The sequence below is a fragment of the Pseudorca crassidens genome, chromosome 4, assembly GCF_039906515.1.
Source record: "Pseudorca crassidens isolate mPseCra1 chromosome 4, mPseCra1.hap1, whole genome shotgun sequence".
Lineage (NCBI taxonomy): Eukaryota > Metazoa > Chordata > Mammalia > Artiodactyla > Delphinidae > Pseudorca > Pseudorca crassidens.
In genome coordinates, this window is record NC_090299.1 from 2028359 (window position 1) to 2050241 (window position 21883).

Below are 21883 nucleotides of genomic sequence, written 5' to 3' on the forward strand. Positions count from 1 at the left end.
GCGGGCTTCTCATTGCCGTGGCTTCTCTTGTTGCAGAGCACGGGCTCTAGGCGCGCAGGCTTCAGTAGTTGTGGCTCGTGGGCTCTAGAGTGCAGCCTCAGTAGTTATGGCGCACGGGCTTAGTTGCTCCATGGCATGTGGGATCCTCCCGCACCAGGGCTTGAGCCCGTGTCCCCTGCATTGGCAGGCGGATTCTTAACCACTGTGTCACCAGGGAAGTCCCAAGGATGGGTTTCTTGATGTGAGTGTTAGGGCCACCCGGCAGGGCTGCCAGCTGAGGGTGAGGCCTCTGCCACGTGCCGCATGGTCACCTGGGGTGTGAGGACCAGTGCCTCACTCTCAGAGACTGGGGGCAGGGCACAGGGGCTGGGGGACTTGCCCACCTCTGCACCCCCGCAGGGAGGCAGCATTCTGTGCAAGGCCGTAGCCCCCAGCGCCGCGAGGGCGGGCAGGTGGCTCCTGTGTCTTTATGAAGCCTCCTGGGTCAATGCAGATGCAGCCCAACCCCTCCTGCCTTCACAGCGGCCTGGCACTCCAAAGCATTAATCAAGACTGGGTATGGATTGGGGCAAAGCCGATCATGGCTGCTGGGGTGCCGGGATTACGGGTGATTTCTAAACTATGTGCAAACTTGTTTCACTGATGACTGAAAATTCATGTAACATTAAGTAACACTGAATTCTACACCTCAAGGCAAATACGCTTGGTTGACCAAAAACATTAGCCTGAATCCCATCAGTCCCAAGCCTCGTGATTAACTGAGGACTGTCTGGAAGTGAGGAAGAGAGGTGATTCTCAGTTTATCCGCATGTAGCTCCCACAGAGGCTTGGCCGTGTTCCCAAAGTGCAATATGTCAGGAGAGGCGTTTTAACGTGAAGCGAAGTACAGGAAAATAACTTGACGTTACAGCACCCCTTACAGCATTCATTACATAGCATCTCCTTGTCTGATTCATAAAACATAATTTATTTTTTGAACTTCTTCCTCTTCAGAGCCTTCCATTCACCTTCCTGTGTGGCCAGGCTGTTAAAAAGCTGCTTCACTTTTCGTTTTCTTTCCGCGTCCCTTTAAAAAAAAAAAAAAAAAAAAAAAGCCCATTTTTGGATACATTTTGGAGGACATCTTGCCCTTTTTCCTATCTGACCCAATAGCAGTTCACATCCGCGTGGCCCGCCCTCACCCCGGCCCAGCACCCACACCAGCCCCCGCCAGACCCCGTCGCCCCTCACCGTTCCATGATCTCCGAGAGCTGCATCCGGGCCAGGAACTGGTTGTCCTTGCGGATCTCCCGGACGGCGCCTTTAAACTCTCGCCTGTGCTTGTGGATCAGTCTCTTCCTCTCCTGCTCCTCCTTTGTGCAGCCCTGCTTCTTCCCAAACTCGAGGCTGAAGGTGCAAAGCCGGCCTTGAGGGCGCAGGGTCTGCGCACCCAGAGCCTGCCAGGCCCCGGTCAGGGCCGCCCCCAGCCACAGCCCCGGACTCCCCAGGCCCCTCTGGGGCTGGGGTGCTGGGGGGCCTCCGTACTCACACTTTGACCAGCCGGGGGGTGAACAGCTTCAGCGGCACCGGCTTGCTCTTCTCACAGACCAGCGGCCGATAGTGCTTCGGCTGCTTTTCCATTTCCGTCAAAATGCTCCGACTCAGCTCCTGACACGTGAGGAAAGCTGACACCGCCGGGCCTGCCCACCGTGGCCTCCGGAGCTCCTCCCTCCGGGCCGCCCCTTCCCCTGGGCCCGGCGGCTGCAGGTGCAGAGCCACTGTGCCCAGACGGCCCAGCTCTCACGAAGCTTCCACCTTCCTGCAGCGTCCTCGTGGCATCTGGCCTGGTGGGACTTCAGACCCACAGACCCATCGAGCAACAGAACGGTCTCTCCCAGAGGAATGTGGGGAGCACACGATGGGGACCAGCCCATTCGTACAGAGGGGAGCCCCCAGGCCAAAAGGCAGGTGCCCCTCATGGCTTCCTGTCGCCTGGTGCAGGGCAGTGGGACCATCCTCAGAACCCGAGTGACCTGGGAGGGGCGCGGGGCCTGGAGCCGCTGCCCAGGCTGAGGGGGGCGGCTGGCCTTGATTCCTAGCACCAGAACCCCGGTGACAGAAACGTCCGCCAGCCTGCCCCAACTCCGGGACACGTCCGCGCCATGGGAGGCCTCACCTGGAGCTCGGGCGGGCAGCTGCGGGCTGCCAGGTGCTCCAACAGGAGGGCTCGCAGGGGCTGCACGATGTCGTGGAAGGAGGGCAGGGTGCCATAGACAGTCACACAGCGCTGCACCAGAGCCAGACACACGGCCAGGCAGGACAGCCTGCATGGGTGACACCCGGCCTCAGGCAAACAGGAAGGAAGGGCCCCTCCCCGTCACCAACAAAGCCCATCATCTTGGCAAAGATGAAAACCTTCCACTCGTGGGCCTGGGCCGCAGGACCCTGAGGTCAAACATCTGCCCTGGGCAACGGCTGCAGCCCGATGGCTGATGGGATCAGGAGTTAAAGAAAACATCCTGCTTCCCTGAATAGGAAAGAACGTTGCGGGAAATGCAGCAACAACTTGGAAAGAGTACTCGGTGTTTTTTGTTTTTTAAACAGAAGAAAAAGTTTAGTAACACATATACATTTCTTGGGAGAGACCCAAGAAAACTGACTCACTCACTACAATGGCTGGAGCCCTCATCTTAAATAAACCCCGTTGTAGTTTTTAAATTACTAAAACTATTTCCAGTATCAAGCAGATACACTTTGAAAATCACACACATTCTGGGAAAGTTAGGTTTTCATGGAAAAAAACGGCCATCAGGATGTGAACAGACATTTCTCCAAAGATTATGAACGTGCAACAAGCACGTGGAAAGATGCTCATTACTAATCATTAGGAAAATCAAGGCAGAATCGTAATGAGACACCGCCTCATACCCATGAGGATGGCTACCATCAAAAATCCAGAAATTACTAAGTGTTGACAAGGATGTGAAGAAATTGGAACCCTCATACGCTGTTGGTGGGAATGTAAAATGGTACAGCTGTGGTGGAAAACAGCATGGAGGTTCCTCAAAAAATTAGAAATAAAACTATCATCTGACCCAGCAATTCCATCTCTGGGTATAAACCCAAAAGAACTGAAAGCAGAAACTGGAATAGATACTTGTACCCCCATGTCCACAGCAGCCTTATTCAGAATAACCAAAAAGTGGGAGCAACCCAAGTGTCCACTGATGGATGAATGAATAAACAAAATGTGGTCCATCCACACAACGGAGTATGATTCAGCCTTAAAAAGGAAGGAAATTCTGATACCTGCTAAACATGGATGAACATTGAGGACATTACACTCAGTGAAATAAAATAAGTCACAAAAGGACAAATCCTGCGATTCCACCTATATGAGATGCAGCAGAGGAGTCAAATCCACAGACAGAAAGGAGGATGGTGGGGCTTGGGGTGTGGCGTGGGATTAGTCTTTAATGGGGACAGAGTTTCAGTTTGGGAAGATGAGTAAGTTCTGGAGATGGAGGGTGGTGACGGTTCCTTAACAGTGTAAATGTACTTAAGATGCCACCGAACCATACATTTAAAAATGGTTAAGATGGTAAAGGTTATCTGCATTTTAACACAACAAATAAATGTCAACAAAAAAATTCAAATAACCATAATTTTTTTAAAAATCAGAGGACTTAGGAGAAAAAGTCCTAGTCCCCTCCTCATTCTACTACAGACTGAAGGATGTGACCCCACAAAATCCCCCTGTTGAAACCGAACCCCTATCGTGGTGGTATTTGGAGGTGATTATGTCTACCAGTCCAGGAACACAGACGTGTTTCCATTCATTCATGTCTTTGTTAAGTACTTTCAACAAATGTTTTGTAGTTTCCATCGTACTAGTCTTCCACCTCCCTGCATAAGCTAATTCTTAAGTAATTTTATTCCTTTTGATGCTATTGTAGATGGGATCGTTTTTGCAATTTCCTTTCAGACTGTTCATTGTTTGTGTGTAGAAATACAACTGACTTTTGTACGTTGACTCTGTATCCAGCTACTTTGCTGAATTCACTTATCAGATCTGATAGCTCTTCTGTGGAACCTTTAGGATTTTCCACATATAAAATCATTTCATCTGCGAACAGAGATAACCCGGGTGCATCTTCAAGGCTGGGTGCTGGGTCACGTCTGGCTTGCAGCCTGGCCCCTCGGAGGTCTAAGCTGGCACCACGGCCCGGAGCCCCAGGCCCGCACGTACCTGGTGTGGTTGGCCTCTGTCTCAGTCTGGGCTTTCAGTCTTCCTGCCCACTGGAGGGGGAGGCTTCTCCTGTGCCACGTGGTCATGGCCTCCTCGTCAGAAACCACGAGCAACTCCGAGTTCTTCCCAAGTGCTCTGAAAGGGTGCACCAGAGTGTAACCTGGATTCCAAGTGGGACAGGGACAGAGTCAGCCTCTGAGGCTACCGGGCTCGCAGGGCAGGCTCTGCAGGGTGAAGCCTTTGGAAGTTCATTCTAACAAACATGTGCTGTGCTTACCACCAGAGACGAGCGACAGCTTTGACAGGGGTGTGTGGGCCAAGTCCAAGCTCAGACTAGGCCCCTGCCCTCGTGGGCAGACTAGACTGAGTATCAGTAAGAAACGACGGACAAAGGAAAAGCAGAGGAGGGTGAGGCGGGTTTGTCAGGAGAGCTGGGGCGGTGGGGCAGGGTGCAGAGCTCACCAGGCCAGAGAAGGCCTGCTCCAGAGACCCGGGGAGCGAGCAGGACTTAAGCCCACCGTTACTCAGAGGAGCAGTCGAAGCAGACGGAAGGGACTGCCGGGGAGGGTGCCAGGCCGGGTGCGGTCCAGGCACGGCAGAGTGGGCGGTGGCTGGGCAGAGGGTGGGGGGCATACGGGTGACAGCCAGTCTGCTGACCAGTCCCGACTCCAGCGTCCAGTGCCCTCCACCGGGGCCCCTCCTCCAGCACTGCAGCCACCCTGACGTCTCCCTGGGGTGTGGCTGTCCCCCCCGTGCCCATCCCCACGGCTGGCAGAGAGGAGCCCACAGCGTGGGGCTCAGAGAAATCAGGCAAGTGTCCATGTGAGGTTACGAGGAGAAAGTGGAAGGGCAGGGAAGGGAAAAGGAGGTCGGGAAAGCAGCCCCTCTAGACACGGAGGAGCGAGGGGACAAAGGTGGGCAGCTCCTGGAGGGCGAGGGAGCCGTGAGTGGGCAGAAGCGTGGGGAAGAGTGTCAGCATCCTGTGTGGGGGAGGGGAGGGGAGGGTGTGATAGTTCAGAAGAGCAACAACTGCTGAAACCCTGTCAGAATACTGCTGTCCACGATCTCCTTCCAACATTCAGAACATTGTAGGAACTACAGGAGCGGTGCTGCTGACTAGAGATAGACCGTGAGCTACGCCAGTTAAAGTGTTCTTGTTGCCACATAAAATGAGTAAAAACAAAAAGGTAAATCTTTTTTTTTTTTTGGCGGTACGCGGGCCTCTCACTGTTGCGGCCTCCCCTGTTGCGGAGCCCAGGCTCCGGACATGCAGGCTCAGCGGCCATGGCTCACGGGCCCAGCCGCTCCGCGGCATGTGGGATCTTCCCGGACCGGGGCACGAACCCGTGTCCCCTGCATCGGCAGGCGGACTCTCAACCACTGCGCCACCAGGGAAGCCCCCAAAAAGGTAAATCTTAATGGATGTATTTTATTTACCCTCCCCCCCAAATACTGTTTCAACACACAGTCAATACAGTAAACCTCAGTATTTTATATATTTCTGGTAGGTAGTCTTGCCACCTGGGGGGTACTTTACACTAAGCTCAGACTCCCCACACGTGGAAATGGGCTACTGTGCTGGACAGATAAAGTGGGATCCTGATTGTTTTCAAAATGTGGGTTTACACACATCCACACAGAGGGAAAAAAGGATGCTACTCTGGAGGATGAGACTTGAGACTCTTTTGTCTTCTTTCTAACTTCCCCACATCCTAAGCTTTCTACAATGAATACCGATTCCTATTAAAAGTCTAAAGTACAGTATATTTGCAAACGCTGCCTCCCATCAACTCACCTTGGCTCTGCTTGTTGGGAGTTGCGATGTAAAGAATCCCAACAAGAAAATTGATGAGCTCAGGTATGAACCTCTGGGACAGAGACACATAGTCCAGGAGCACGCAGCACACGAAGAGCCCCTTCACCACGTCTTGGAGGGACTGGATGGGACACTGGCAAAGGAACACAGGGCACAGTGTCCACTTGGGAACAACATTCACAACACTGCGCCAGGCAGACAGCCTGGCTTCCGCGGGAAGCCGCAGGCCCTGACCTTCCTCTGCACGGAGGGGAGCACCGCCCCCATGGCAGGATCGAGGCGCGTGGCATGCAATCAGGCACAGAGCCCTGTGACCGTAAGGTCCCACCCTTTCGGAGCGGAACGCTGATAACTGCCACAGCAAGTGGGTACCGATCACACGCCCCCTCAAGGAAAACGGAGCTATTTGGACTTTTAAAGCCAAGAGGGGAACAGAACCCCAGATCAGACACGATGCCCTCATGCGCTTTCTGGGGTCACACCCTCTGCCACCTCGCCCGGGAGCTCTGGGAAGGAGCTGCTACGCAGGCCTCGCTGACGAGCCTTTCCTACTCCTGCCCCAAGGAGCGCCAGTCTCCGCGGCCCCGCTCAGCCCCTGGGAGGGCTGGCTCCGATGGGGAGGCCCTGACGTACCTTGGTTAGCAGCTGGCTCAGACACAGCAGCGCAGGCGTGACCACCGGGTGCCGGAAGTCAGAGGTTGGAAACAACATCCCAGCAATTTTCAAGTAAACGAGCTGGAAAGAAAGCGCCACCACACGGGCTAAAGAAGGGAGACAGCCTGACGCGCACCTCTGGGCTGTTCTGCGGAGACCAAGACCACCACCCGCCGGGGGCGGGGACTGCAGGCTGCCCGCGAGCACCAGGCCCCAGACGCTGGGAGCCAAGTGGCCGAACATCACCCTGTCAGCTCACCACCAGCCACTCAGAGGAAAGCCCACCAGCTGGTCACACACCCTGGGACCCTCACCCTCGACGTTGCCTTTAAAACCCCTCCCCTGAGGCCCTCAGGGAGTCCGTGTCTCTTGGGCACGAGCTGCCTGCAGTAAACGCTGCACGTTTCTTCCCCACAACCTGGCACCAGTCGGCTGGCTTTGCTGTGCGCCGGGCAAGGGTGGGCCCCAATTTGGTTCAGTAACAACATCAACTCATGAATCCTCACGCCAGCCTACGGGACAGGTACCACTGAGCCATCACTACCGCCTACAGCCGGGAGAGGCCAGGCCCGCGCAGCCCAGGATGGAAGCCCGGGCAGCCTGCCAACCCCCCTGGCCTCCCCACTACTCCTCGCCAGGGACAGGCTCCGGGGAGGCAAGGCTGGATACCCTCGGCCACAGCTCGGGCACCCACCTACCCCAGGTCACACAGAGAAAGGGGCCGAGGCCACAGACACTGGCTCAGATGCCTTCCCAAGGAGTCTACTGACCCACTGACATAAAGCCGAACTTTTTTTTTTTTTTTTGTGGTACGCAGGCCTCTCACTGTTGTGGCCCCTCCCGCTGTGGAGCACAGGCTCCGGACGCGCAGGCTCAGCAGCCATGGCTCACAGGCCCAGCTGCTCCGCGGCATGTGGGATCTTCCCAGACCGGGGCACGAACCCGTGTCCCCTGCATCGGCAGGCGGACTCTCAACCACTGCGCCACCAGGGAAGCCCTAAAGCCGAACTTTTAAGTTCCTGCCCGTCGCCGTTAGCTCATTTCAACACGAAGACCAGAAAATGGAACGGACTGAGCAGTACTTCTTCAGTGACCAGAGCTGACAACACGGCCCCCGGCTGTCGTGAAACGGTCAGAAACCTCAGAGAGGTCAGAGGTCGCTGTGCACAAGCAGGTGGGGCAACCAGCCCACAGGTTCAGGTCCTCAGGAAAACACACCCCGGGTCTGCCATCAAGACTAAACACGGCACCGTTCACGGAGAAGTCAAACCAGGAACTTTGCTCCTGAGCCCACATTAGCTAGTTGTTAACAGGTCAGCAGTCCTTCCAGGTCTGGCCCAGCGTGCCCTCCAGATGGCTGCGGAGGCTCTGGGGCAGACCACCCTCTTGAAGCCCCCAGCCCCTCCGTGCCATGGCAGCACACTGGACAGATGGCGGCCGCGGGTCAACGGCCAGATGAGACACGCCCCTGGCTTACCACGTCCAGGCCCGGGAAGGCCGCCCGGCCTGTGGTCTCAACCATTCCTTCCATGTCGTGCATGGCATCTCGGAGGACAAATTTCACGGCGCTGCTTGCGGCTTCAGGAAACATCTGGCAAAGGTTATACAACTGCCTGTTCATCAGAGACATGTCAGGGGAGAATGTCCGTAGGTAACAAAAACATAGAAACCCCCTCAAACCACCCACGTTTATCATCTTCCTGTGAAGTCACCTGCCGGCTGAGCTGGAGCTGGAAGCCCCTGGATGAATGCACTTTTCCTTACTGACACCTGGCTGGCCGTCTCGGTGATCCAGGTAGTTTTTCTAATAGTGTTTTATAATAACCTATAATCATTTTTGCTATTTGCTAAGAACCTGGTCGTAACTTCTCAGTACTGGTGGCAGAAGTAGCTCTGTTTATACAAGTAACAGCACGGGAGGCATATTCTAAGGGCCAGACGTGGCTGACAGTCCTGAACCCAGTGGTACCTCACAAGCACTCCTGGGGGCAGAGGCTGGCACGGGGTGGAGGCGTGTGCAGGTGGCCAGCCCGAGGGTACCACCAGGCACCTGCTCTCACGGACCCTCCCAACTGAGCACCCTGCCCGCTGCGCCCTGCTCCAGCCACCACGGGGCCAGGAGCCACCATGCTGCTCTGCTCTCACGGGGCCTGGTGCAGAGCCCGGCCCGGGGACCCCGCGCAGGACAGCAGCAGGCGGGCGAATGAAACAGAAAATTTGCCGTCAAATATTAATAAACTGACGGGGCCCTACTGTCTTAAAGTCGATTCGTTTGCAGTTAAAAGCAGGTCCCATCTCTAGGGCAACGGGAGCAGCGCGTCAACACGACTTAGGAGCAGGATGGCGTACGGAAGTGACCGCAGCTGTGCGAGCTGTGGGCCCGCTGGCAAGGCTGCCTTAATAACTCCGAAGTTACTCTACAACTTTACTGAAGGGCACAAAAGCTGTCCAACTCAGCCCCACGTCCCAGATAAGGCACCCGTTTTCACTCACACAACCAACTTGTTGATTCCGCCGAGGTCTGGGGGATCACTTGCAGCCAGATCTCCAACGTATTCCAAAAGGAAGCCGGACAGCTTCTGCGGGAACAGGGGTGGGGCCAGAGCGGGGCTGCGGCACAGCACGCCCTGCCCCGTGCCGCGCACCGGGGGGCAGGCCTCAGGGCCAGCGAAGGGGGCATGTGGCCCAAGGCAGGCACGCGGGCGAAGAGCACAGGGTCTGGGTGCTGCCTTGGCTGGCGGGCAACGCCTCAGTCCTAGACCAGGAGCGCGCCGGCCGGGCGCCAGAGGACGAGGCACGTTCCTAGCTATCTACTTCCCCAAAGCCTGGCTTTGCTGCGTGACGGCGTGCGCGGTGGACTCAGTGTACACTGAGGTCAACAGCTCGGCCTCCTCCTGGGCCTGCCGTGGCCCTGGAGCTGACGCACACCCAGGCCTGGCTCTCTGCCCCCTGACCCACACCCCACCGTGAAATCTCGCGGCCGTAAGCACGGGGTGCACTTCAGGACCACCAGCTTCACGGTTACGACGCCCACACAGACCAGGGCTCTTCCCTGACACTCCCAACACTGCAGACAAACGACTCAGCGTACTTCTAGTTTTGCTTTGTTTCCCACTGCGAGACTTGGATGGTTGCATTTCTGAATTCTCTCCACAACCAAGAGCTGCTCTTCCGTCGATCTTCCCGATAATAAAGACTTCAGTTCCTCGTAGGATTTGGGAGCTATCAAAATAAACACAAAACACACTCCACGCTTAACTTGTCAAATGAGAATTACGTTTCTGGTAACAGAGATAAAAACTGAACACAAATTAAATAATACAACTTCTTTTACTTCAGCCAAAGAAATACTTCCGCCTGTTTTATAGAACCACTCATTTTGTGTAATTACCACACTGCTTCTAACGTGTGCCCGCGTGCCCGCCAAGGGTGAGGCTCGAGGAAACTGGGCTGCCTGCAACAAGCCTCGACGAAGAAATGACCCCAAGCTCCCCTCCAGGAGGAATCCCGCCAATGCCCGACACGGGGAGGGAGGAGGGGACAGTGCGTGGGCGGGGTGGCCGCCAGGACCGTTCAGAACAGGCTGGAAGCTGGAAGGAGCCCCGCGAGCAGTGCAGCGTCACGCCTGAGATGCCCCCGGCAGCCAGCTCCACCCGCCGGTTCAACCGCTCTGGAAACGCCCTTAAGTCGCAGGACAGCTTAGGCCTGCGGACTGGAACCGGATGGGGTGTCTGCACGTGGGACAGAGCAGCCCACCGTGTGCTACATGCCATGTCACGAGGCCTGAGCCCGACTCCGCGGCCACCCTTGCCCACAAAGGGCTGACTTGTCAAGCAGCAGGGACCTCCGCCGGCGGCCTGCAGAACTGCTGCAGCCACATAGCAGAGGCTGACGTGCTGCCCAGAGCACTCGGGTCAGATCCCAGGGGCGTCGCGGAGAAGGATGACCGTGCCTGTCTGCCAGCCAGGACAGCACAGACGGGCTGTGCCCGTGTGTCCAGGCCCGTACCCTGTCCCACTCCATGACGCATCCCGTGAGGCAGACGCCACCAGGTCACTGCGGTCACTCCCCAGTTGTCTGTCTACCTGCGAACATATAGGGCAGCTCGGCCCTGGCAGCCTCCCGGTCGTCGGCTGCCGATCGCTCCCCGGGATTCGGACGCTGCTCCTCCTGGGTCCTCTCGCTCCCGTCCTTGCTCTGCACGTCAGACTCCAGGCCTGAGGGGCCGTCCGGGCCATCGCTCTCCTCTGGGTCCCCCTCGCTCGAGCCTTTGCCCTCTTCCCCTTCGCTCTCACTGCTACTGGCTTCCCCGCTTGGCTCTTCCTCGACGTTCATCCTTCCATCCTGGGAACAGAGTGTGGGAACCAGCGGCATCACTCCTCAGGGGACAGCAGCTGGCACAGCCTGTGACCGTGTCTGAGGGCCGTGCACGTGCAGACGCTTTATGCTACTTGTCTGCCAGGAACACGCGGCCCGGTGCTGCACCGTACACGGGCGTGGGGCCTCTCTCCCACCTCCTTCGGGGCTGCTACACGTCACGGGGCTAAAGGCCTGGGAACCGCAGTCCCCACACCCTGCCGCCAGGACTCTGGGCAGGGCTTGTCTCTGCTGGGGAGCGGCGGGGGTCCAGGATGCGGAAGGCGCCCCAGCGGACAGGCTCCGGCTGCTATGAGTGTCTGGCAGCCCCAGGAAGCTGGGGCTTCCTGGCATGTGGGCTGCACACGGAGGTGGTGGGACCTCAACATCGGAGGGTGACCCCTGACGACTCCCCCAGATAACCCAGTGTTTTGCGAGCACCCGGTTTCCCGTCTCGGAACCCTTTCTGCTCGAGACCCCTGGCCTTCTCCTATCTTCCTGCCCCGAGTGAGGCTGACGCTCTGAAAGGGGAGAGGAGTATAGAGCTAATGGGGCTCGCGGATGAAAAACCTCACCAACTTTAGAAAGAGCCCCAGAGAAACTGCTTCTAAAAAGACTCACAATTTCCACCTGTGGTAAACCTATCAAGTGAAAAACCAGGAAATGTGTTGCTTTAAATTAAAAAAAAAAAAAAGGAAACGAAGGCAAACATCTTACTTTGTAAGAAAGCAAACGCCTGTCATCTTTGTCTAGTACGAAGCCATCACTTAAGTCATCCGCCGACATGTGTTTCGGTCTCTTAATACGTTCGTCCTCCTCCTTTCCAAGCATCCTCCGGAGTCTTTCAGCCTGAGCAGGAAAGACAGAAAAGCTGTCTGCCGTGCTGTGAGCACGTGGCAGGGACGCACGCTCCAGGCTCCCTCGGCCATCACAGCTGCTTCAGGCCTGCCTTCTGCTTTCTTCAACCAGACACGCAAACCCTTGGCAAGCAGCGTGTGGAAGACTTATTTTAACAAAAATAAAAATACTGCGGCAGAAACATGTTCCCGTCACAAGGAAGGAAAAGCTGTCACCCTGGGGGCTTTCTGGCCAAATGATGGTGGCCAACCATCGGCTTCACTCACCACCAGGCCCCAGAAGAGGAACAGGACACCTTACACTGAGGTCTGCATCCATTTAACAAGCAGCTCAGCTACTCTGTCCCTCTGAGCCATGCAATGGCCACAGGAGACGGCCCACGAGGGGGTACTGAAAAGGCCAGATGCACGACAGTATGCCTCCACTTCATTTTTGTTTTGTGACGTAAGGAAATTTAAAAAACCTTTAAGAGAAAAGAGGTGAAAAGGTAGTGCACTATATCGCTAGCAGCTGTTCTGAGGTAAAGGGATTAGAAAGAAAGTCATTTTTAATTTGTTATATTGGGTATTATCTGCATTTATTTTTCCTTTTATAGTTAAAAAAAATAAAACAAACTTGTTTAGAGACTAAAAAGATTTCACTGGTAAAACACAGCACACCTCCAGCCCATTGAACACAACAAGGTGGAAAGGGCCTTTCCGGTAGTAGCAGCTTCCCAGAGCAGCCCTGCCCCTGCTCCTGCCTCGCCCCGCCCCCTGCCCCGCCCCCTAGACACCTCCAGGCACTTGAGCCGCTCCCGCTCCTCACGGGCCAGCTCCTCCTCCGTCTTCATCCTGTTAGAGGGTGGCGCTTTCATTTCAAAGCCGAGCTCACGAACCATCATGTCGTATGCGTCAGGCTAGGGCAGAAAGAAGAAATTGTTTTTTTAAAGAAAAGACCTGCATAATGAGCTTCCTGCACATCCCAATTGTGGCTGGACATCTTTATGGAAGAAGCTAAACCACGGCCTAAGTCTTTTCTTCTTGTGTGACAGAGGCCTGTTCTAATCAGTCTCGAGGACGCCTTTAGGTCATATACGACTATTTGCTCCTCGAAAATTCTTAAAGTATGTCTGCTTTAAGAAAACTAAAACTTGGGCTTCCCTGCTGGCGCAGTGGTTGGGAGTCCGCCTGCTGATGCAGGGGACACAGGTTCGTGCCCTGGTCCGGGAAGATCCCACATGCTGTGGAGCGGCTGGGCCCGTGAGCCATGGCCGCTGAGCCTGTGCGTCCGGAGCCTGTGCTCCACAACGGGAGAAGCCACAACAGTGAGAGGCCCGCGTACCGCAAAAAAAAAAAAAGAAAACTAAACTTTGCTCATCTAGGCATTAAGCCTCCAAATGGGATTTTGGGGGAAGCAACAGTAAGGTCGACTCACAGATGTGCAGATGGCCACACGGCAAGGTAATCTGGTGAAATCCAAGTATTTTCTAGAAACCAGCAACTCAAACGAATGCACCTTCTCTGACAATTTAGACTAAAAGCAATGTGGTAGGAACCAAATATTGTCCAGGGGGAAAAATAAATAAATGTATATATCAATACACATACCAAGTCTTCTCATACCAAGAAACAACCATTTTCTTTACTTTCATTATTCTGGAGTAGATAGTGAAGTAACTTTTAGTCTATTTCCACCCTGATGTAACACACGTCAGATACCTCAATATAAAAGTTTAACAGAAAACTTAAGTCCTAAAAGGGAGAACAGATGTCTGGCTCCCCCTCTTCTGCAGAGAAAGGCTGGGTCAATGGTCGTGAGCCCAGGCTGCCTGTGAGGTGCTGACCCCACCTTGGGTTTCTCCTTTCCACCTCTGCTCTCGGATGTGGGTGTTTTACGGGCCAGGAGAGTCTGGATTTCTTTCCAGTCTTGGTCTAGCTTCTCTGTGAGTTCAAGGGCGTCTTCTCGTTGAGCCTGTCTCTCCCTCTGGGGAAAAAGAACAGAAGGCACCCCATTACTGCCGGCCTCCAGCAGACGTCCAGGCCCCACTGGACAACCGCTCAGCCCAACATGCCGACGGGGAAAGAGACCACGAGAAATCAGCATCTCAGGATCCCATCACGCAGAACGAACTTCCTGCTGTAAAACTGCTCTTCTAGATGCTCTGAGCAGTTTGCCTTTAGCAGAAGCAGTGATGTTTTGCGACTCTTGATACGTGCCACAACACTAAAACCAACCCTCCCCCCAAACCAAAACCAAAACCCCAAGAAACCATCAGAAGTACATGCTTGGGGCTTCCGTGGTAGTGCAGTGGTTAAGAATCCCCCTGCCAATGCAGGGGACACGGGTTCGAGCCTTGGTCCAGGAAGATCCCACATGCCACGGAGCAACTAAGCCCCCGCGCCAATACTACTGAGCCTGCACTCTAGAGCCTGCGTGCCACAACTACTGAAGCCCGTGTGCCTAGAGCCCGTGCTCCGCAACAAGAGAAGCCACCGCGATGAGAAGCCCGCAAACTGCAACGAAGAGTAGACCCCACTCGCCACAACTAGAGAAAAGCCCGCGCGCAGCAGAAAAGACCCGACACAGCCAAAAATAAATAAATAAATAAATAAAATTAAAAAAAAAAAAAGAGGAAGTACATGCTTGATGAAACTTAAAATGCATTTTGTATTCCTATTCAAAGTGAATGCTTTTATTGAATTCATAGAAAATATTAGACACAGCCTAAACCGCACAGGGAGGAAAGACTTGAAAGTGTTCAGCAGCGAGGCTGCGGGCGGTGCTGCTCCGCAGCGAGAACGGCAGCGGACGCACCTTCTCCTGCCTTGATTTGGCGATGAGCTCCTCGATCAGCTCTTTGCGTGACTTCGGCTGTTGCCCCTCCTCGCCATGCTGTTGAGAGGTCTTCTTGTGAAGCGGCCCACCACCTCCTCCAAAATGGGCCGCCGTCAACTCAGCTGCAGACAGAGAGCAGAAAACCCCTCTGTGAAGCCAGGCCCGGCTGCGAAGTGGGTTTTGCAGTCGCTCTGCCAACGTTTCTCCAAGCACGGTCCTAAGAGCAGACTCCACGTTTAAGAGAAAACTCTCACCCACGGCAGGTGAGACTACAGGCACAGCGACACAAACCCCCAAGATGAGCCCCTCCGAGAAAACCCAGAGGCATAAAAAGACCAAACAGCTGTGATCCAAGTGACTGGAAACACCAAGAACCTGTTTTCCAATGTGTTAACGTCTCACAGAAGATGGGCAAACGCAAACTAGCTCGTGCCTGAGTCCTAAGCGGGCGTGCCCAGGACCAGAGCCACTTCACACCCTCCCTGTGTCTCACAGAAAGTCCCGGGGGCAGGGGGCGGAGCCAGCTACTAGAGTCACCGATTCCTAGGCTGCCTGAGCTACCAGGGAAGAAGAGAGAAAGAAAACATTGGGAATCGTCGATTTTGGAAGAGAAAGAAATTTAAAAAAAATCCAATTTCTTGGAAGAGAAAACAGAGGCTTAGATGCTAAGCAACTGACTTCAGATCTCACCCAGTAAGAGAAACAGCTCCTGCCTGTGGCCCTCTAACCCCGTCAGGCCCACAACCCGCCGTCTGCGCCTGCGCTCCGCCACCCCCATCATGCCTCCTTCTGGAAGCTGCTCTCGCTCTCCCTGCAGTAGACTCTGGCCCGATTTAAAGGCCAACGCTCACTCCTCTGGGCAGCAGCTCCCTCCTCCAGGCAAGGCTGTCTGCGGACTTGGGCGCCCACTGCCCTCCTGATGCCTCCCCTGGGCTAACAGGTACCCCAAACACCCCTGCGCATCCTGCTTCCTCTCTACCACCCTCGCCTACAAGAGAATTTCAGGAAGACCTCTTGGCCTGCCCTAGCCAACTCTGTCCTTCCCCACTCAAGTCCCTCCGGCTCCCGTTCCTGAGTAAAAGCCAAAATTGTTCCCGTGGCCCCGGGGGCCCAGCCCACCTGTCTGTACCATCGCCCCCTCCAGTTGCCAGGCTCCCGGCTGGTCCCAGACTGTGACACCACCAGAGGCCTGCACGACAGCCACCTCCTTCGTGACCCTAATCAGGACTGCCTGGCGTGTCCCAGACCGCTCCAACTTCATTTCCCCCACAGCACTTCTACTTCCGACCGGCCTGCGGGATTTAGTGATTATTTAGTTTACTGTCTGGGTCTCCCCAGAAAACTGAGCTGCAGGTAGGTTTTACTCACTGCTATTTCCCCAGAACCAAGAGCACTGCCTGGCACATGCTGAATAAATGAATCAGTGAATGAGTGACTCCTCTGCTTCCTGCAAAGTTCAGCATATTAGAAAACACTATCATTTAGCATTCTACTAATTCAAGATTGTTTACAATATTTTCTGAAAATAAAATTTACAAAACATTAACTAACGAGGTGGTAGTATATAAAAGATTCCAAAAAGGATTCTCGGAGAAAAGAAAAAAAAAAAAATCCATCAGTGTGTTTACACTGATGATAGGATTTAATTAGAAAACTAGGGTTGATTTTTAAGATGAAATTCTCCTAATCTAGGAGAACATATAAACTATGTAGTTGAACAAAACAGAATGTTTCCTAATGATTCATTTTAAAAGGTACGGCAAATATATTTATTTTCAAATATAAGAGGTTACCTGGAAATGTGCAAGTCCCCTGGATTCTCATGAGCTCATACTAAACATCAGAGGAGGATAGGAAACCTCAAATAAACAGTTGAGTCCCCAGGACCCAACACCTGGCAGAATGGGAATCCAACTTCTCCTCCAGTCAGCCAACCGTCACAGCCTATCATACCAACGAGGCCGAGGCCGACACCTTGTGATGAATGACCAGGCCGCCAAACGTTAAGGTGCCACGGCAGTCCCCTTCGGTGACAGTGAAGGTGAACGTGTTTAAAGCGAGGCGTGCATAAAAAGTCCTGAACAATGGAAAGTGCGCAGAGAAAGGCCCTCAAGGTGAACTATGTCCCCTCCTCAACCACGAAGCCTCAGCAGAGTTGAGGTCCGCCTCCCGGTGCTGTGGACAGAACCACGGGCTGCCCTAATTCCTAGGCCTTCTGCCCCCGCATCACCCAAATACCAAAAAGCAGTCATGGGCTTAACGGCTTGGCTTTCCACACACCAGAAAAACCGCTGAGTCAGTTTCAGTTTTGTGCAGCTTTGTTCTGAAGATGCTGACTAGAGGATATTCTAAATCATAAGGATGCTAACTTACGACATGACCGCAACTTTACAAAAGGGCCCAAGATGATGAGACCTGAACCGAGTCCTAACTCAGTTCAGTTGTATATCAGTGTTAACTAATGCCACGGTTTAACCTGCTTTGTTATTATCTATAAATAAGAAGCTCAGGACTTCCCTGGTGGCCCAGTGGTTAAGAATCCGCCTGCCAATGCAGGGGACACAGGTTCGAGCCCTGATCTGGGAAGATTTCACATGCCGAGGAGCAACTAAGCCCGTGAGCCACAACTACTGAGCCCACACGCCTAGAGCCCGTGCTCTGCAACAGGAGAAGCCACCGCAATGAGAAGCCTGCGCACCGCAACGAAGAGTAGCCCTGGCTTGCTGCAACTAGAGAAAGCCTGTGCGCAGCAACGAAGACCCAACGCAGCCAAAAATGAAATAAGTAAATAAATAAATTTTAAAAAAGAAATTAAAAAGAAGCAGCTCAATGTTACTTCCCCCACAAAACTGTCATAAGCGGTTCCAGAGAAAACAAAGACTAAAAGAACTAAGTAAACACTGTTAGTGCACACATTGGGTCAGAACTGGTAACAGTGGTAGCAAAGCACTGTGGGTTAGTACAGAAGAGCTGTCCTAGGGGTTAGCGAGGTGGGTTTTACCCACAACTCTGACTCACGGGTTGGTCAAATCATATTGTTTCTCTGAGCTCACCGGGTAAAATAAGCTGGGGTGAAGTTCAAACAAGAGGAGGGACACTGAGGTGCTTTCTGTGACAGACAGACAGCAGGCTGTCTATCTTATCTACATATACACATTCTTAGAGATCTACACCTGCATTTTCTAGGTGTGCAAGCAGGGCAGAAAGAACGTCAGTGCTAAGCAGACTGCCCCTGATCCCAGGCCTCACCCGACAGCACTCCTCGGTCCTCGGCATCGCTGTCGCTATCGACAATGTCATTATGCTTTTCAATGTCTGCCAAAGACTGGCCGTAATGAGTCAGTTCTTCATCTTCATTTAGGTTGTAGATGCTTTTCTTTTCGTGTTGTCGCTGACAGAATAGAAAAAATGAAAATCAGTCTCCTAAAATTTCCACATCCATTTAACATCAAAAAAAGAATGATTTTTTCCCCCATTTTTGTGCAATGTGACGGTGTAGCTTTAAGATTATTCTGGGTCATTTGAGCAATGATTCGGATGTAAACAGAACCCACAGAAGGTAAATAAATCAATGCGCCACCCTAAGGCACCGGGAAATCGTGCAGCTCTACCCACCAGGAATGCTCCACAATCCACTCGACCCAGCTGAAGGCAGCAGTTTAGTCCAGAACCCCAGGACGCATCACTGCCGGGCACTCTGGTTAAGATACTTATCCACCTAACTGGTATGTGCAAGAGGCTGCTTCCCCCTTGGTCTAGACAGGCAAGATACACGACTGAAGACCCATCCACTGTGCACTCACAAAAGTATAAACAAACAAGGGGGAAACGGCCTTCTCTTTGTATTTGACTTCTGTGTAAAACTACAGCAAAAGACTGTTTTCCATACCTGTTGTTCCAGAGCAAACCTCTTCATCATCTTCTCCTCCGGGCTTATGTTGCTATTGTATTCTCCAAAGCGTTTATCTCTAAATACGTTGGACTTATCCCTTTCTTTGTATTCCTTTAGCAAAGTCTGGGTGCGCTGAAAAACAGATCATAGAACAATCTCTCACCGGTCCTGGCAACTCTGAGCTCTGACGGCCTGGCAGTCTTAGTCACCAAAGGGGAGGTGCTTCCACAAGGGGACACAACGCTGGCTCTAAGGAACTGGAAAATGCCATTTTCTATGCCTCAGGCCCCTGAGACAAACAGTCCAAAAAAGGCCAATCTACTGGCTGGAAAGATTGATCTCAATTACCAAGGAGAAACTGGGTCGCTGCCATACAACGGCAGCAAAGAGGATGATGTCTGGAACCCAGGGGATTCTCTAGGGTGTGTGTTAGTACTTCCATGCCTAATACCAAAGGTTAAAGTAAAATGATGGCAACCAAAAAAAAGCAGACAATCGAGCAGAGGTCACTCCACCCAGGTGAAGAAGCCAGAGGAGTTCAGGTTCTAGCCGAGTAAGGGGAGCAGGGAACAATGATCTGAGAGGCCATTTATGTCAATGACGACGTCACGATCAATTACAGACACAGACTGCAGCAGCACTGCCTATCTGCTCTTTGCTTGTTATATACGTGCCATTATGTGTATATACAGTCAGTCTTTGCTATTTGCAGATTCCGTATTTATGTATTTGTCTATTGGTAAAATTTACGTGTAGCCCCAAACCAATACTCTCAGCACTTTCTGGGTCATTCATGGACATGCATGTGATGCCCAGGAGGTGCAGTCGAGAGTGAGGACTCAGAACCCCACCAGCTGCACCACTTCCCAGCGAGGACTTTGGGAAGCGCCTACAGCCTCACCTGTAAAAAGGAGAGAATGGCAGTTCCTACCTCAGGCTCTTAAGGAGAAATGAGAAAACTGAGGCTTACATGATAAAGGAAAACATGTCTAGTCTGGAGCCCATGCAATGCCCATCCCCACATCTGCCCCCACAAGCCTGCCCTGGGGTGTGTGATGCAGGGGTGCATCGGAGTCGGCTATAAGTTTGTCTTGTCTACTATTACTGCCAGCTCCTTGCAATAAGGACGATGTTTGATTCAATTCAAAGATCAATTGGGGGGACTTCCCTGGTGGCGCAGTGGTTAAGAATCCGCCTGCCAATGCAGGGGACATATGTTTGAGCCCTGGTCCGGGAAGATCCCACATGCCGTGGAGCAACTAAGCCCGTGCGCCACAACTACTGAGCCTGTGTTCCACAACTACTGAAGCCCGTGTGTCTAGAGCCTGTGCTCCACAGCAAGACAGGCCACCGCAATGAGAAGCCCATGCACTGCAGCGAAGAGTAGCCCCTATTCACCACAACTAGAGAAAGCCTGTGCACAGCAACGAAGACCCAATGCAGCCATAAATAAATAAATAAATTTATTAAAAAAAAAAAAAAAGAAAAGATCAGTTGGGGTTTCCCTGGTGGTGAAATGGTTAAGAATCCGCCTGCCAATGCAGGGGACACAGGTTCGAGCCCTGGTCCGGGAAAATCCCACATGCCGTGGAGCAACAAAGCCAGTGTGCCACAACTACTAAGCCTGCGCTCTAGAGCCCATGAGCCACAATTACTGAGCTCACATGCCACAGCTACTGAAGCCCGCGCACCTAGAGCCCGTGTGGTCTATAACAAGAGAAGCCACCGCAATGAGAAGCCCGCGTACCGCAAAGAAGAGTAGCCCCCTCTCGCCGCAACAAGAAAAAGCCCGCGTGCAGCAACAGACCCAAGGCAGCCAAAATAAATAAATAATAAAATAAATAAATTTATATATAAAAAAAGATCAACTGGATTACATGCTGTGGGACAGAACACAGATTATGAGCCCATGAAGGCAGGGCCAGGTGTTACTTTACCTTTACCTCTCCACCTGCTAGAACACAGCTTAAACGTTAAGTGCTCAGTGGCACATAAAGGCTTCACAGGTGTCCAAACCCAGTGCAAACCCCAGCCTTTACCAGCTGTGTGACCCTGGGAAATTTACTTGACCTTTCTGTGCTTTAATTTGTTCACTAACTTACTAATGTCTCCTCCTCAGAGTAACAATAAATATCGTTAAACAAACCAATGAGCATGTCTCAGAAGCTGCAGAGAGAATGCCACCCGAACTGAATTTCAAAGTACAGAATACTCTGGAACCGTAAGCACAGGAAAGCTGGAGGCTACGAGACTTTCCAAGAAGGCAGCATTTCAGTTACCCTGCAAGGGACGAGGTTGTGCGCTTCAAAGGACCGATACATTCCTTCTTCAAACATCTACTGAGCATGTAATCCCCTATCCTGTCCCTAACCAGCGGAGCTCAAAGTCTCAACGAGGGCAGGTTTTAAGAGGTTCGCACAGGGGCCGCGGCAGCGCGGAAGTGATGAACTCTGCCTGAGCTGGACTTGTGTGTGGGTCTCCAAGGAGGGACGGCGGTTTTGCGGGGGAATGTCGTCCCCGCCCACGCAGAAGCAGAGGCACGAAGATGAAAACAGTCCAGCTGACACATGGCATACACGATACACGACGTCTCACTACTCCAGGCGCTGTCCCGAGGACTCTAAGTGGACGCTTCCCATTCTCCCGGCGGCCCTAGGATGTACGTACCACCATCATGGCCGATTTACAGAAGGGAAAAAGGGCACCGGAAAGTAAGTCCGTAGCTCGCCCAAGCCTGCCGGCGGCCCCTCGGTGCCGCAGGGGTTCGAGGAGCAGGGCCGTGGGTGGTCCCGGCCGGCAGGTGGGGCCGGGGGGACCCACCCCGGAGGGCCCGGCGCCCCGCTCACCTTCTGGAGGGCCCGCGCGCGCGACACCCCGGGCAGCCCCACGTCGTGGCGCGTCTTCCTGCCCAGGACCTGGAACTTCTGCCGGTTGACTTTCACCTCGAACGGGTTGGCGCTGGGCCTCGCCCGGCAGCCCCGCGCGCCCGCCGGGGCCCCGGGGGCCTTCCCGCGCGCTCCGGCAGACCTGGTCTTCCCCATGGCAACACGCGCTGCACCTCGGGGCGCTGACGAGGAGGTGGCAGCTACAGCGCGCGCTCCCTCCGGAGCTACCGCGCGGCCCAGCCGCCTAGGAGTGCCGCCCCCGTCTCGCGATAACTGAGCCAGCGAGACGTAGGAACGTTGGGTAAAATACTGACAAGCCCCCGCTCAGCTTTCCCGCCCATAGGCTGAGCAACTACAACTCCCAGCAGGCCGCGCTC

The 21883-nt window shown here is 53.6% G+C and overlaps 1 protein-coding gene across 1 annotated transcript; it reads right to left on the bottom strand.

Moving 5' to 3' along the window:
• Nucleotides 1-943: 943 nt before the first annotated feature.
• NOP14 (NOP14 nucleolar protein) lies at nt 944-21769 on the bottom strand. The gene is made up of 18 exons (XM_067734913.1): nt 21468-21769; nt 18619-18753; nt 17979-18120; nt 14709-14851; nt 13743-13877; nt 12688-12810; nt 11772-11903; nt 10784-11042; nt 9790-9920; nt 9192-9277; nt 8176-8311; nt 6678-6779; nt 6024-6177; nt 4229-4388; nt 2156-2303; nt 1529-1647; nt 1231-1386; nt 944-1066 (listed from the first exon to the last, which is right to left on the bottom strand). The coding sequence occupies exons 1-18, from the start codon at nt 21660-21662 to the stop codon at nt 967-969; spliced, it is 2556 nt and encodes an 851-aa protein (XP_067591014.1). The 5' UTR covers nt 21663-21769; the 3' UTR covers nt 944-966.
• Between the last annotated feature and the right edge of the window lie 114 nt (nt 21770-21883).

Excerpts from the sequence above, each read along its gene's own strand:
- NOP14 (XM_067734913.1), bottom strand. The coding sequence starts at position 21,662 with ATGGGGAAGACCAGGTCTGCCGGAGCGCGCGGGAAGGCCCCCGGGGCC. Across the intron at positions 9,921-10,783 it reads GCTGCCCTATATGTTCGCAG|CTCCCAAATCCTACGAGGAA; the intron begins GTAGACAGACAA and ends TTATTTTGATAG. Across the intron at positions 4,389-6,023 it reads TCCCAACAAGCAGAGCCAAG|GTTACACTCTGGTGCACCCT; the intron begins GTGAGTTGATGG and ends CTTGGAATCCAG.